A 16,495-nucleotide genomic window follows, 5' to 3' on the forward strand; every position below is an offset into this window, starting at 1 on the left:
ATTTCAAGTTTCCCCGCTCTTAGCAGCAAACGATCAGCTCACAAGACCTGAGCTACAGAAGTCATAATTGAGAAAGCACCACAGAAATTCCCAGAAGTAAAAGAATTAGTAAATCAGAAAGGTTTTTTTGGAAAATAATGTAAAGGGATCTGGAGAGAAAAAAGAATATCATTTTAAAAGAATAACATTTTAAAATCTTGGCCAGGAATAAGGGTTATCATTTCCCATATAAACATTTGATTGTCATAGGCTTTGTTCTGAAACTAGGATTGCTTTAAATGACTTTGATTATCTAAGTGTTCAAAATCATCTTTGTGGCACTTATAAAAACATTTATTTTTAGTTCACCTTATTATGAGACAAAAGTGAGATTTACTGAAAAAATAAGTGAAAGAAACCATTGTGAAAACTGGTGAAAAAATATTCTAAAATCAATGCCCATTGCCAGATAGCCTACTTACCAATTTATAGTTTGGAGAGAACTTTATTTCTTGCTTATGAACCCCTAAACAGACAGAGTGATAAATCTAAAGTACTACCTCCAGCAGAACAAGCAAATGTGACTGCAATACATGAAAAAGGATGCATTTACCTTATTTCACATACAAAAAATATGAAGCTATTGCCAGTAAAAAGTAACTCAAGCATTCAAAAAGACCCGCACATTAGATGTAGTACATATCTTACACTTTATTTAAGTATTTCTGTACATTAGGTCCCTAAAACCAAAGCCCACACATATATATACAAAATCCGTACGTCAATTTGCATTTAGCTTCCCAACCATCACACTACATACAGACATCTCCTGGATTGTTGTTTGGGTTGTTTTGCTGGCATTTCTTCCTTAGTTACAGGTATGTTTCCTATTTTTGGGAGCATCTCTGGGCATTGATAATTCTTGGTAAGGCCTGAGAGCCGTAAAGCATTAAGAGCTTAAAGAGCTCATTCTGCTTGAGCTGGTGAGAGGAGTAGGGGCTGCCTGGTGGATGCATTCTCACTTTAGGCTGTTCTGTTTAACATTCTTAGAACTTCCTACAATCTTCAGATGAAAAATAAAACACAACAGGGATAGGATACTGCAGGCAAGGGTGGATTGATTCAGACAAATTTAATACTTTGACTGGATAAACTAAGGGTGCGTTATCAACTGATCCATTAATCCATTTCAAAAGATGTTCTTGTTTTTAATAGAGCACAGACATTTATAAATGAAAGCCAAGAATAAATAGCTAAGGTACACTTTTACTTCTGTACAAGAGTCCATGCAGCAGTGGATTTTCCTCTTGGTTGAGAGACCAAGTGGTTTTGTCCACCGCAGCGGCATTAATCTTCTTCTTTCTCAATGTAAGTTTTGGCACTGACACGTGCCATTTGCCTTGCCAAGTAGCGGTCCCTTGCTGACATGACTGTCTCTTCATTGCTCCGTTTGGCAAATTTGCTCATGCTCTCGGATGCTTTGTGTGTTTGTTCTTTCTCCTCTTTCTCCCCTTCTTCTCCAGCTTTACGTTTCTGCTCAGACAAATTTCTAGAGCTGGAGCTCCTCTTCTCATCCACCTCTCTCTCTTTTCCCTTCCTCTCCATTTCCAAATCTCTCTCTCCATCTTTTTCTAAAGATGCAGGGCTGTTTTCCCTCCTGTCTCTGTGTTTTTCATCACTACCATGTTTCTCTCTCCTCTCCTTTACATGATCTTCCTTTTCTCTGCATTTCTCTCCTCTCTCCTTCTCTCTATCGCTGGATCTATCTTTACCACTTCTTATTCTTTCTTTTTCTCGCTCCTTTTCTGAACACTTCTCCTCTCTCTCTTTTGCCTTCCTCCATTCTCTTCCATGTCCCTCCCTCTCTTTTCTTTCCTTCCCCCTTTGTTTATCATCTTGTTCTTCTCTCCTTCTGTAATTATCTTTAGTAGCATGATCCCCATGTCTATGCCGCTCTTCCTTTTCCCTATGGTGATCCTTTTCATGGGTCCTACTTCTCTCGTAATCCTTTTCCCTGTATTGTTCATCACTTCCCCTTCTGTCTGATCTGCTCTCTCCCCTCTTTGTCTGATGATTTGTCTGGGCTTTTGTGCGCAGCTCTTCATCCACACTGGATGAACTTGGTGACCTGGAATGCCTCTGGTGCTTGTGATGTTTAGCCTCCTCTTCACTGCTCACAAAGCTGTCTCTCATTTTCTTCTTTTTCAAATTTACGTTACTAGTCTTGTTTCTCTTATCATCATCGTTACTATCACTTCCTATGTCGGTATCAGCATCTGGATTATCCTCTTCCTTAGCAGGGGGCTTGAGCCTTTGCCTTTCATGTGGGCCTTTGTTCCTTTGGTTGGATTCTTCATAACTAGTGTTAGTTTTTTCTTCCTTTATCCTACATTTTTATGTTAAAAAAGAGAAAAAACGTTACACAGCCTGAAATCTCAGACTTTTCTACAGAGTGACTTCTGGTCAGGGCTTAAGCAAGACTGTAAACAAAAGATGCTGCTGAGAAGTCTAAGAAAGCAAATCTATCTGTAGCTCAGGTTCCAGGAATCCATCATAAATGATTTCTATTAAAAATCTGCATGTGGTTCACTGGTGAATGAAAGCTGATGAATTTATCTAAAAGAATGAGTATGGTTAAGTATCTGCAGTCTCCTTCTAAAGAACAGAACAGAGATTTGAGTTCTTGTATAAGCTTTCTGGCAAGCTACACATTTTTTCCTATGCACTTACTCTTCTATTCACGTCAAATAATTGTCCAAAGAAGAAGCACGTTGTGTGTTTTTGTTCACAGAAGTAGGAACATAGCTTCCATTAGAAGTAGTAGATTTTTACTGCAGTATTTCTGAAGTTCTGATTCTTGTGACTAAGTAACACTTCTTAACAGCTCATAGATTCTCAAACAAAAAAGACAATCCATGAAGGACAAATTTGGGAACTGGGCAGAAAAAGTTATGCTTCGTCATTCTTTTCTGACTGATGGAAATGCATGTTTAATCACACACAAGCCATGCGTCTCCTCTTCCTAATCATACGGCTGCAGTTACAGGCTGTGGTAAATTCTTATGAATCAGCAGACCATCCAGAGAGATTGAATGTTTGATGCATACTTCAAAGTTTTTGAACAATGACTAAAAAATTAAGTTGGGAAATCCAATAATCTACTTTATTAACCCAATTAACTAGAATGAATGTAATGCAAATTCTGAGATCTGAAAGTGAAGCTGTGTTCTCTCTGTATCCTACAGTACCACCCTAAGAAAGATTAAAATATAAGCTGGAGCTCACACGAAAGGCTTTCTGGAAGCACCATCTAAAGTACTATTGGCTTTCCCACAAATTAATTTTATATACAACTTGCAAAAGAAACACTTCCTTAATATGCAAGATTAAGAAACCACCATTCCAGATATCTCTACACAGTAGAAAACCACATTTTACTGAAGAGGCTTTGAAAGACCTATTAAAGCAAACAGAAAACTACGTAGGCTGTTACTTACACTACAAACGCTATTGCTACTGTTTTACACAGATTCAAGAGAATAACAAAGATTGCATCAATAAAAAAAAGAAGAAACCATAAAAAGCAAAATTCATTTAACCACCTCAGTAGCAATCTTTGTAAGCCACTGAAATCAAGCAGGTCTTTCTCGCTGGTGGAAGCCAGGGACAGGATGTTTTTCCAAACATATGTGTATACTAATACTTTAAGACTGAGATGATGAAACTGTGGCCTCAAATTTCACACTTTTTTGCTTAAATTCAGGAAGCTGTTCTGCTTTTCTTCCAGTTGGTATTTCTTACTTCCTATTTCTTTTACACTACCTTTTCCTATTAATTCCAATAGGTGGCACATCTTTATACCAAACACATAATCTAGTACAATAAGTATAGTATTAGAGTTCGACATTTTTTTCAAGAAATTCCTATCAACATTTCCTATGACTTACCTCTATGTGCCCATTATTTTATTTTACCTTTTGCCTCCTTCGTGATTCAGAATATGTAACTTAATGCAGATTGCAAAATACTATGTAAACCAAAGTAAATATAGGTAGAATAATATAAAGTACTGTTACAAGTATGACTGTCCTCTGACACTTTTTAACCATATCCCTGTCCTCCTTGTTGCTGTCTTATAGTCTAGATCATTGATAATCATTGGACATTTTCCAAATAATTTTGTTAACTAGCTGTATGTATGAAGTAATCAGGTTACCCCTACCTGTGTGATATACTATTCCCTATTTCTTGCTGTATTCCAGTAAGTCTGGAACCACAATCAGCCAGAAGCTGTTTTATATGTGAAAGCTTTCTGGAATTGCATCGTACCTGGCTTCACGGAAGCTGCATTTCGGCATCTCTTCTTCTCCTACCGTCTGGTTTAAAAGATGTCTGTAAAATCCACTGAGATCCTTCTGTTTGGTCACATCCAAGTATGCTAAGGGAAAAAAAAAAAAAAAAAAAGGTTGGATTTAGTGTGTCATAAATATTCATCAGACATAATAATCCACAATTGGTAAAGACACCAAGAGTGCAATCTCTGGATTGCAAACCTGGAGGTTTTTAAGCCTGGAGTGCAAAAAGCTCTGCGCAAGCCAATCTGACCTCATAGCAGGCCACTCTTTAAGAAGGCTGGAACAGACAGAGGTCCACTAGACCAGAATTACCTTATTCAAGATGCTGAAAATGCAGGAGATTACATAGTGATCAAACATGCTTTGTTTGTTATTCTAACATCTATTTATCGTTCTAATTTTTAAGCCTATTTCTGTGACACTACAGAATATCTGGTTAGGGAGCGCAAGCGTAATTGTACTCCAGGCTTACAAGTCTTAATTCAGTAAGAGAAACCTCCTCAAAAATTAAAGCCCAAATAGTACTGACACACAAATGGAGGAGCTTCTGCTCTCAATGACCTGCACAAGGGAAAATAACAGATGGAAAGCGTGATCTGATTCAGTGTCTGTTATCTGCTCCTTTTTTATACTTAAACTATATCAAGCCTTACAGAAAGACCAGATGACAATGCTGTAAATCTTGTACAAGGCATACTTCTTTTTAAGAACAATTATACTGGTTTAGTGTTAATCTCACCCTCCAGAGCTGCCTGTCTTTTTTCTCTTTCCTCCTCCTCAGCCCTCTCTTGCAGCTTCTTCTTATAGGCCGAAGTCACAAAAGCCTCTTTGTGAGCAAATTCTTCTCCTTCCATTTCACGCTCTTTCTGAATTTTTCTTTCCATTCTTTTTTCTTGTTCCTTCTTTCTAATCTCTGCTGCTTTGAGGATATTGTGGATGTATCTGGGCTAAAATAGGAGGGAAAAAAAAAGTTTAATGCTGAGAGATAATTAAGGTGGCTAAGAAAACACAAACTGGGACTGATGTTGATTAAGTTTGTAATGGGATAAAAAATGACAGAAGTTAGTATAACATTCTCACACCAACAGCAGTTTTAAACTATCATCCTCTTTTAGGTCACTACTGTGGTATGCTTCCCAATAACATCACAGGTTGCTGTATTCAACGAAAACATTCAGCCCGACAGACTACGATGACTTTTTGTCTGAGTGAAACTAAATCTTTTTTTTTTTTTTTTTTGACTTCTCAACCCTGTCTTCTGTCTTGTAAAGTCTTGCCTTTCTACTTACGTAAGGGAGTAGAAAACTTTCTTTTATATCCCCATAACCTGACAAGCCCTTTCAAACAAAACAGAATAAGTAAAAACAAAAATATCACTTGTCAGGATAATTCTGCAATGCTTTGAAATTAGGCATTGGGCTGTGAAAACTGGCTCATATTTCACCAGCGAAAGGTAATTACTTTAGTCTGCTGACAGGTTTCCTGTGAGCACACCAGTGAGCAAGAAGGGACAATTTATGTTCATTGTCCTTTATTACCAGAAGTCATACTGCTGCAGGGCCCATTGCCTCTAACCCTATTATCCCACCATAACAGTCTCTTAAGAAATAGAGAAAGATATGCTAGACATCCTAAGTTGGGTGGGAAACTTGCAGTCTGCTGCTCTCCTGAGTACTCTGAAGTATCTGATGAACCAGTAGTTCTACCAAAATTGTTGCAAATTACTAGCTTAGGTAACAAAATTAGAGAATGAATTTGGCAAAGCTTAGAAGTTAAGCGACTGTAGTTATTCCAAGCACACAGAGATAAGACAGACAGCATACATTTTCAAGTATCGACCTTTTTGTCATCGTTTCCTGATAACATTCTGGCATTATTTTCTTTCTTCTTCTGCTGCATTTCATCATAAATACTGTCATACTCATACACTGTAGCATCTTCCGACAAAGCTTTCTGAATTTCCAATTTAGTCTAAAACAAAACAAAACAGAAGATAAAGGAATGAATCACGAATATGTTAAATGAATGATGCATAAATATCTTTTTCCTTCTAACTATGTCTTCCATAGCTTTTTTTAAAAGTAAAACTCATGTTTCTTCTGTATAACTTACTCCTCAATTACAGTCACAGGCCCACTATTGGCATATATTTAAATATTAAAAAAACAACAAAAACAACAACACTTTTTAACATTACATTCTACAAATAAAACAATTTGAGAAACTAAAAACATAAATGCATTTTATGCCATAATACAAGCTTTGCTTTGTATTGATTAAACTTAATTTTTTACTGTTTCAAGTTATGACCAGCTCTGTGTTAAACCTCAGTCATAGACCGCTCATTAGGCAGTTCTACAGCTACTCTGGTTATAGCAAGAACCTAAAAAAAGAATGATCTTGCCCACAAAACCAAAAGAAAATCTTTGCTGGAGGAAAGGCGCTGAGAATTTCATGTTTAAAGAAATTTTATGCTGCGAAGAGCAATGCATGAAATTATAAAACCACGAGGAATTTTTTAAAGGGTAACTCTAACTCTGAAAATACACAATTATGTTTCTGCAATTATTTAATAAAATGGGAAACGTAATTGGTTACAATTTTATCTTTCCATATTTAGAACACTTTAGATTCCAATTATTATGCTTCTGGAAAATAATCATGAGCATTTCCCTACTGGTAAAGTTTAAAAAAAAACATTTTATAACATCCTTAATCTGTTGACCAGAGTAACAAAAAAACCATCTTGATTACAACGAGTCTTATCTTTGAAAGACATCTGTGTGGAAGCCTAGAATTAGGATAGTAAATTTCATTCTGTAACTGCAGTAAAAAATAGAATCACATTCTATTTGATTCCATGATTCTAATCGCACTTAAATACAAACCATATAATTTGAGTTATATTTTCATTCAGTCAAGACAGGAGGCCAAAAACTAGTAAAGGACTTTCTCACTTCCTTTGTCTTTTCAAGTATACTTCAGAAAAATTGGGAAGCGCACTGCCTGCAGGATGTGCGGAATCAGCAGGATATACGGCAGTGCATTTTGGGATACATTACCACATAAAGAACTGAAAAAAAACTAACACACTGGCAAACAATTTATGGAGGAAGTTTAGGAAGGGAACACATTTTATCAATACAGCAAAAAACAGATTAAAATGCACATCCATATACATTGATGTCACTGGCAAAGCCAGATTAGAAAGCTCCTCAGCTTCACTCACTCCATCGAGGGTTTTTTTGTGGTGTTTTTTTTTTTTTTTTGTCTTCCCTGTGTCCCATTTACTCCTCTGACCACAGCCCTGCTTTTAGGTCTGCACTGTCAGGCTGCTTGTTTCACAGGTCTCTGTAGCAGCATAGGTTCACAGGCCACTATTCCAACACAAAGGTGCAAGAGTAAAAGGACAGGAGCAAGAATTTCTTATTCTTAGCTGGAATTTCTGGCACCTTTGCCAGCAAAGAAAACGTGTGTGACTGAATCTGTGCTGAACTGGCTGCTGGCCTGAAGACAAACAACCAAAACCAGGTAAAACTACCATATCTCTGCAGATAGTAAATGCAGTCATTTCCAAATTTGCCATGGGCATGAAGAGTCTCCACTGCACCTTACCTGTTTCATCACTTGTTTTTTCAATGCTTCTTTCTGAAGACTTTCACCAACAGATGGCTGTAAGAAAAAAACATTGCAGAAATAAAATTAATTACATTGATGCAGCTCACATTATTTTTCTGCCATTTTAATGAACAGGTATCTAAACAGTCTCCTTACATTAGGCAGTCTCTCACTCCATCAGCATTTTTCCATAAGCAAGAAAAGCTAAAAGTTTATTCATAAGCATACAATGAATCAGCCTTCTCCGTGAGCAAAATACTGCCCTACCTCAACATACGTGTATGTCTTTTATAAAAATGATGATGAGTTTAAGAACATGATTTTACAAACAGCGTATCTCAAAAGCTACAAATAATTTCCTGCTATTTCACTAACCAAGCAGTCTCTGCTCAAGAAATGCTCAGGGACGTGAGGTTTGTGGAAATTGTTTTGTCCCAATGTCTTTTTCCAACCACTGCCAAAAAACTCATAGAAAAGCCATGTCCCTCCACTGCAGCGTCAGTCTACTGGTGCACGAAGCTAGCACATCAGGAGTCAAAACACCCAAGAAAGGGTATCTAAGGCAAGAACCGAAGCAGATTCCTAAGAGATAATGCTTGTGATACACCTGTGCACTCTTACAAACACTGAGCTTCTTTCCGTTGTTGCTAAGAAAAAAAAAAAAGGAAAACACAGACCACCCCAAATCAACAAAAACTGGAATTATATCCTCCTACCAATTTATGTATCAAAACCGTTTTAATGTTCTTGCAAACTGTACTTAAGAATACAGAAGGATAAATATTCTCAATGATTTTTGAATTATATTTCTAATACTCTGTGAAATAGGCGCTGTTCAGAGTATATTCCCGTGTGTAAATTTCAACAGAGAAGTGGCCGTGCCGAGCAGACATTCTTAGTGACAACCCCACAGGAGAACTGCATTCATAGAAATATCCGAAAGGATTTGGCAATATTTCAAGTTTGATCAGTATCGTTAATTCTGTATTTTTAAAAACAAGAATGTTGCTGTTTTGAGCAGCATGTACTTCAGGCATTAATGGATAATATTTCAAGATAAGTAAGCTAGAAAGCAGCAATACTAATCTTCCCCAAGAAAAACACGTATCCACTACTGAAAACATTCCCTAATCAGCATACTTTCTAAAAACAAATAACAGAAACGAACAAACAAAAAACAGAACTGAGTTTTATTTAGTTTTGTCTTTTAATTAGTGTTGAACTAGACTGCATATCCTTCTTTTCTGAACCAAGAGATAAGACTGTTTATTAAACAGACGTTCTATAAATGTCAGGACTCCTATCCTTGTTTATGTAATTAGATATCGCTTCATCTTAAAAAGCAGAAATAGGAAGGAAAAAATCCTCTTGCGTTTTGGCAGCTTCCCAAGCTTTGTGACTTTGACTAGTACGTGGATTCACAGAATCACAGCACAGTTTGGGGTGGAAGGGACCTCAAAGCCCACCCAGTCCCAAGCCCCTGCCACCTCCCACTCAAGCAGGCTGCCCAAAGCCCCATCCAACCTGTCCCAGGGCTGGGGCATCCACAGCTTCTCTGGGCAGCCTGTCCCAGTGCCCCACCACCTTGGAGCACACTCTCTCTCTTTCTAAAAAGAGAAGAGACTGTGTAATCAGCTCTTAATAAAATTAAGCTGAAAACCAACTAGCGGGGAGCCTGAAACAGTGACTAGGATCTTCTGAAATCAAACAAAACTAGCACAAGGCAAACCCAAACAGATTCCCTTATCAAGAGGGCTCTGAATTTCACCTGATGCTTACTAGTAATAACGTGTCATGACCTCTTTTTCTTATGCTATTGAAGTTTTAACAGATGGGTCAACAAGGAAAGACGCCCAAGAGCTTTTCCATAATTTACTACATGACAGACTGTAAACAGTTCAAATCTTTGTCACTGCTTAATTTCAGAAACAGAACAAGTTGTGCCATAAGCAGCAGAATTAATGGACTCTCATTTTATGTGACTTTGTGCCCTCTGTCTCTTTATTCCCATTATCACCCCCTCAAACACCCTACCTGCTTGATTTGTCAAGTGGGCAACACTCTGTGTGATCCACAGCTACCCCCGTGCTGAGCAGTCCCTCAATTTTGCCTTCTTTGGGCAGAAGAAAATTGGAATCACAAATTCTCAGCTGTCTGTCCTTTACTCAGATGCCAAATTTCACAAAAAACAAAGGAAGAGAGTGGTTTTGGGCTCTCTGCCACCTATGTTGTGTGGTTAGGATTGATAGTGGGGGTCTAACTAACAGGTACATAGAGGGATCACCTCTACATGTTTTTTTTTCTGCTAGGCAAAGCACAAATGGTAACAAGATCTCCAAGCTTCTGTGTAGTCCTGTCTAAAAAAAATATCCAGAAATTTACTATGTCCAAGCAGTACCAAGCAATTCCAAGCTCAGCAAGAGGAAAAAAGGGTGCTAAGGCAACACTGTCAGTGCTGGGAGAAGTAGGTACGGTACCCCCTGACAGCATCCGCTAAATTCGGGATAGTGGATTATTTGGTTGTAACACCCAACAAGACTCCTGGCTTCAGCCATCAGTATTTCCCTCTAGCTCTCAGGATTGCAGAGCTAATGTTGAGAAATATTTACAGTACTGTATGTAATTTTTACATTGTATGCTTTTTTCTAAAAATACTGTATCTGAATAGTGTGATTTCCTTCATATAAATGACAATTTTAACTTGGCAGTGGAACACACGCCAACATTTAACACAAGACCTGGATTTCCAGATTTCCTCCTGGATTGCAGGGAGGACGATGTCACTCTGCTTGACATTAAGAGTCACCACTGCAGCATTCTTCTGTCACTCTCACACTGGCTTTCCAAAAAGGTGCCTGAACACCAAGGAGTTTCCTCTGTGTTATGGCAGAAAGCAAAGGCTCGGTAACAGACAGAACAGACCCCACGGCCCTAGTGACAAAGTGAGCTTTATTCCACTGAAATATTTCAGACGCTGCTCAGAACATTTTCCTTGTCAGCCTACATGAAATGAATGTGTTGATCTACAAAGATTACACAAACACAAAAGTAATATATAATCCTCATTATTGTACATGTAATTGTAAAGAAGTCCACCTGTGATATGTTTGCCTAGAACAGCGGCAGGTTTATAGAAAACAAACACCTTCCCTAATGGTTTATGGTTGACAATTTCCTGTTGTGCTATGAGCTCTGATAGATGAGAACTTCCTGTTCTTTTGTATTGTTTTTACTTATCAACTGCCCATTTATTAAAGGCCCCAGAAGCTCAGCAATCTGTCTCCTACTTTCTCTTTCCCTGAAGTCAAGCTATTCTTCAGAAGCACAAAGCCTGTAGTTTAATATTTTCTAGAAGGAAAAGATGGTTTAACCCTATCCTTTGATTTGCGTAGAACCCAAACAAAAAGATAAATAAACTTAAAAAAATAATAATAAAGAAACTTAAAAATGAGTCTCTACAGTTTACCAGCTCTACAAGGCCATGGAAGAAAGCTTAGATGCAAACAAAAAGGTTAAAAAAAAAAAAACAACCCACAAACACACAAAACAGTTAAAGAAATGGCCTCAATCTATGAACACTTCTCACTGTCACACATCGAAGCTACAGACCAATGTTTTTAGCTCATCTCAGGTGCGTTCAAATTCTAACAGAGCACTGCAAACCATTTGCAGCTTTATACAAAAAGCACAATTCAAAGTTCAAAAATCCAGCACCTAAAAAGGGGGGTTCCACATGTTTTCTCTGCCCTCCCACCAGAACATCCGTCTTCCCACATCTCAGGTCTCATCTGCAGCTCTTCCCTTTCTCTCTGTAGTTTCTGCTTCCTCCCATCTCACCTTGGCAATGAAAAAGGAAAGAACTCAGACAACAGATTCACCTCAAATCATACACTGTACAAGCCATGGTGACTGGTACAAGGCGACGAGACAGAATGTGTAAAATAACTCCCGTACAGAACTAGCTTTCCTTGGCATACCCACCCAGCTTCCAGCAACTAGGAGTCTTGGGGCTTCCTGAGATGGAGGATGCACCTGGACCATTGTTTGACACCAGCAGCATCCCCTGATTTGACGAATCCATTCCTGAACCCATTTATAGCTTTGGCCATGCCACAATATCCTGTGGCAGCGAGTTCCACAACTTAATTAGACATTGTGTGGAGAAAAACAACTTCCTTGTGTTTAGATGAAACCTGCTTCTTGGTCATTCCTTTAGATCCCCTACTGCTCATGTTATGAGAAATAGCAAAATCACTTTACTTTCTCTGAATCATTTTTGATTTTACATGCTTCCTTGGGAACTATTCCTCTCCACTTCCTTTCTGTCAGTGAGCTAAGAGCCCCTCAGTCTGTTTAGTCTTATCCTGCATGCAAACTGCTGCATAAACTCCAGTCATTATTGTTACTCTACTGACTTCTCCGCTCTTTTTATCAGTCACAGTGTCCTTTTTGAAAGGAACTGTAAGCAAAAATAAAAATTTGAGTCTACACGTACACGCTGCAAAATGAGCCTCCATTTACACAGTGATACTTTCCACTAAATTCCAAATACAAAACAGAACACAGAACAGTGCACTGGGAACACTGACAAGCCACCTCTGAAAGCACAGTGCATGAATATTTTGGGATAATATTTTGGGAGAAAATGGATATACAGCAAGTAACGGTACACCAGAATAGAAGCTTAATTCTGACATCTCATAGTTTGCTGATGTAACATCTGTTCTCTATAACAGGTTTTCCTAGGGATAACCTTCCCTCCAGTTTTTAAAACAGTAACAGTTCCTCATTTTGAAGGCAAGTAATTCAAGACTACGTTGTCTAGAAATAACTGTAATCACCTGGTTTTTCTTTTTGCCACTCAACACTGGGAAAATTTATTTTAAGTAAAATTTCTATCCAAGGTGTTCTTGTTGTGAACTAACCCAAAGAATATCTTCATCAGCGACTAACATCCACTAACGTACTTAGTCACAGTAAAAATGATCATATTTTGAATTCCTTCAGCAAGAGTACAGGCAAAATCTTAATGAAATATGCATAGTAGCATTTTTTTTTAAAAAAAAAAAAAGGACTGAAAGTTTGGTATCTAATATATAATCACAGACCAAGTCAGGTGTGCAGATTTCCCAGCACAAACTTTATTAGAGTTCAGTTAAAAATACATAATCTCCAGACATTTGAGATGTAGTTCTGACTGATAAGGCAGCAGACAGGAAATGAAACCCCTCCCAAATGCTGCTCCTTATCTCGAAAAGCTCTGGAATTATTATTGAACTAATAAAGTAATTTTGCTTTTTAAAAAATGATCCTTTTTGATAAAGGCAGTTATGAGATTATTACTTTTTGCTGGGTATGTACCATACTGATGTGCATGACAACTTTAAATAGTCTGTAGAGCAGCCTGGTAGCGAATGTCAGCTCTTCGGGAAGGAACGATACTTGATCTGTTAAGCTACAAGTTAGCTGACACCAACACACGTTGTTATTATTACCAATATTATTATTAGCATTATTTTACTTTCGTGTTGAGATATTAAAAAGAGAAAATTCAGAAATAGAAAATATGCAAGTCACGCCTCACCCACTAAGGGTTCCCAGTCCTACCATTTAATGTTTAATGACAACAGATTAATTCAGTTCTTGGGATCTGGAAAATGTGGGGTCAGTCCCTTGATGCTGAGAAGGATACCAAACCCCATACTGCCACAGAAAGGGAAAGTGCTCCTGGCACTGAGGATAGTGGATCCCCATCATATCCACCAGCTGTGTTTGAAGGAAAGCCTCTCTTTAGAGCCCTGCTGCCAGCTGTGAGCTGTTGGAGGGACACACCTCCCCGTAGTACTGAGGAGAGCAGCTAAATGAGGAAAGGAAGGGGATTTCAGACATGTTCCTGTCCTCTGTGCTTCCTATAAGCTGCAGTTTCATGTCTGGGGTTGAGTGGATATTACTGAGAAACCTCTCAGTCCTCTCACGCACTGTGTAAAGGGAACTCAGACATCTTCAGCAGCGACTTTCTGGACGCAACCTCTCACAAAGGTTGGGAATTGCTCAATTTGTCATAGAAATATGACAAAAAATAACAACTGCTAGTTCATTAAAAATGTTTTGATACTAGGAGTCAGAGACCAACAAAGGTTATTTGATGCTTTATTAGCATTGGTTTTTCAACTACACAATAGAAAGAGCATTTTCTGGGTTTTGGAGGAAAAAAAGGTTAATATTCATGTATTATGATTACACTGTGCATAATGATTCAATAATCACAGGTAATTGCTGCTTGATATTACCCAGCAAATTGTAACTTTATCTCCAGAAACAGAGAAAGAAATTGTAACCATATCTCTTATCTGTGTAGGGAGCTCCTCTCCACAATTCTATCCTTTTCTTGTAAGCTATGAAACTACTGGCTCTAAAATCTTCAAAAATTCTGTTTAAGAAGTTGAGTATCTGTAAGTGTTCAAACCAGCATACACTCCGAGCCAGTTCTTGGATGGCCCCATGTGTAGAGCAGTACATCCAGAAGTGTAATTTTTATTGCGGACAGCACCATCTACTGGATCAGGTAGAAAGCTAGTATTTTTAAGGTAAGGCTTAAAAAAATAAAGATAACTATATAAAATAACACTATCAACATCATGCAATATTGCCATACATCACAGAATATCAATAAACTCTGCGGTCACTGAAAAGCTGTACATATGTTATTGCAGGGATTGTGTGTTTCGTTGCCTTTTTTTTCTTTAAAACTTTTAGTTTGTACAGCTTTGCTTTTGTTTAAAGTGAGTACCAACAATAAATCAATTATATTGAAACTGTGTGGAATAATCTAAAGGATACAACACACTTAACAGCTGTTAATATTTGAGAAACAACTGTTGCTTGCTCCTGGCTGTTCTGTTTGTAGACATAATCACCTAGGTAACCAACAAACCTATGAGCTAGTTGCTGTTAACTCTTGCAAATATAAATTTGATGAACTTTTGGAAGAGTTGTCAGAAATTAACAGTGAAGTAATCACTTACCTTTAAGTTGCACTAAAGAAAACAGATCACATTTCACACCCAAATTCCAAGTGATAATAAATATCATAATACTGCTGCTAGATGCTGATGAAGGCATTATGGTTGTAAACAAATTGTTTGCAGAAAACGAGGCATATTTGGGAAGAAAATTGTTGAACTGACCTCTTCATCAGAGTCATCTGCGAACACGGAGAGTTTGCTGGAAACGAGACTCTTCTGCTGCATTTTCTTGGGCATAATGAGCCCATACCTAGGGAAAAACATTAAAAGTTACCTTTAACATATTTGTTGCAAAACACAGAGGTTACAAATCAGAAACCTACTCCTCACAATTTTAGAAACAAAGGTCAGCATCAGTGTAACGTTTTGAATACAGATCTGAGCAGGATTTCCAGCAGCGTGCTCAGCATCGCCACACACCCGCCAGCTTCTCCCATGGCTGTGGTTGTCTTTTCCCGTGTTTCTGACTAAAATTACCTTCCTAAATCATGCCACAAACCCCTCCAGCCCTGAGTTCCCTATGTGACGCTTTGTTTTTCCCCTGCTCGGAGCAGTACACAGCCCCTGTTGCCCAAGCTGCAGGTTTCCCCCCACACGAGCTGTTCTGTGGCCGTGAACCCACCCCGTGTGGCACCAACCCGCAGCCCACCCCCTGAGGCAGCAGCAGCAGGGGCCGCGGCCTGCAGCCCGCTCACATCACCCAGACACCACCTAACTGCACATTTCAGGCCCTGGTGCGAACACGGCGCATTTTTACGCTCAGAAACACCCCCTGCAGTCGTGTCAAGGCTTGAGCCCCTAACCCAGGCCCGCCTCTCCCCTCACCCTTCCCCTGAGCCCCCCACAGGGCTCTCCACAGCGCGCGGTGCCACAAACATCGCCTCACGGAGCTGCCCGCGCTCCGGCTCAGGCCGGCAGGGCAGGGCTGCGGGAGCTGCCCCGCGGTAGGGTCGAGGAAACCCCCCCTCGGGGGCTGTGCGGGGCTCGCCCCGGCCCCCTGCGACCCCCCGAGCCCCCCTTGGCCCGCCCGCACTCACTGCCTGCCGGCCGCCGCCATCTTGGGCCGCGCTCCGTCACAGCCGCCGCCGCCGTTCGGGTGCCGCAGATTCCTCACGGCTCAGAGCCCCCATCCCGGCTCACCCCGGCGCCTCAGCGCCGTACCGAGACCCGGCCCCGCTCCTGCGGAGAAACGGGGAACGGGCCCGGAAGGAACGGGGACGGTTATTTTTTTTTTTAAAGGCCTTTTTGGCGAGTGGCGAAAGTGCCGATCGGGGAGCGGCCGGCCCGCACCGCGCTGAAGCGCCCTTCGCGGCGGGCTGGGGGGGGGGGGGGGCACCGGGCCCCTGGCGGCGCTGCCTGTGGCCGAGTGAAGAAAGAGGAGTTTAATTTCCCCCAATTTTATCAAATTTTATTAAAGAAGCGGTTCTGCCGTAAGAAGCGTTATTGCAAAGATGAAATCTTGCGGCAGACGGTCAAGTTTGCTGTAATCTCAGGCTTTATCCCAATAAGACAGCTTTT

General features: G+C 39.7%; 1 protein-coding gene across 1 annotated transcript; it reads right to left on the reverse strand.

The window, feature by feature from the left end:
* Window positions 1-670: 670 nt before the first annotated feature.
* NSRP1 (nuclear speckle splicing regulatory protein 1) lies at window positions 671-16,144 on the reverse strand. Its single transcript, XM_068655767.1, has 7 exons — window positions 16,015-16,144; window positions 15,140-15,227; window positions 7,950-8,006; window positions 6,174-6,305; window positions 5,074-5,281; window positions 4,309-4,417; window positions 671-2,365 (listed from the first exon to the last, which is right to left on the reverse strand). The coding sequence occupies exons 1-7, from the start codon at window positions 16,032-16,034 to the stop codon at window positions 1,327-1,329; spliced, it is 1,653 nt and encodes a 550-aa protein (XP_068511868.1). The 5' UTR covers window positions 16,035-16,144; the 3' UTR covers window positions 671-1,326.
* Window positions 16,145-16,495: the final 351 nt, after the last annotated feature.

Source organism: Anas acuta, chromosome 19, assembly GCF_963932015.1.
Source record: "Anas acuta chromosome 19, bAnaAcu1.1, whole genome shotgun sequence".
Taxonomy (NCBI): Eukaryota; Metazoa; Chordata; class Aves; order Anseriformes; family Anatidae; genus Anas; species Anas acuta.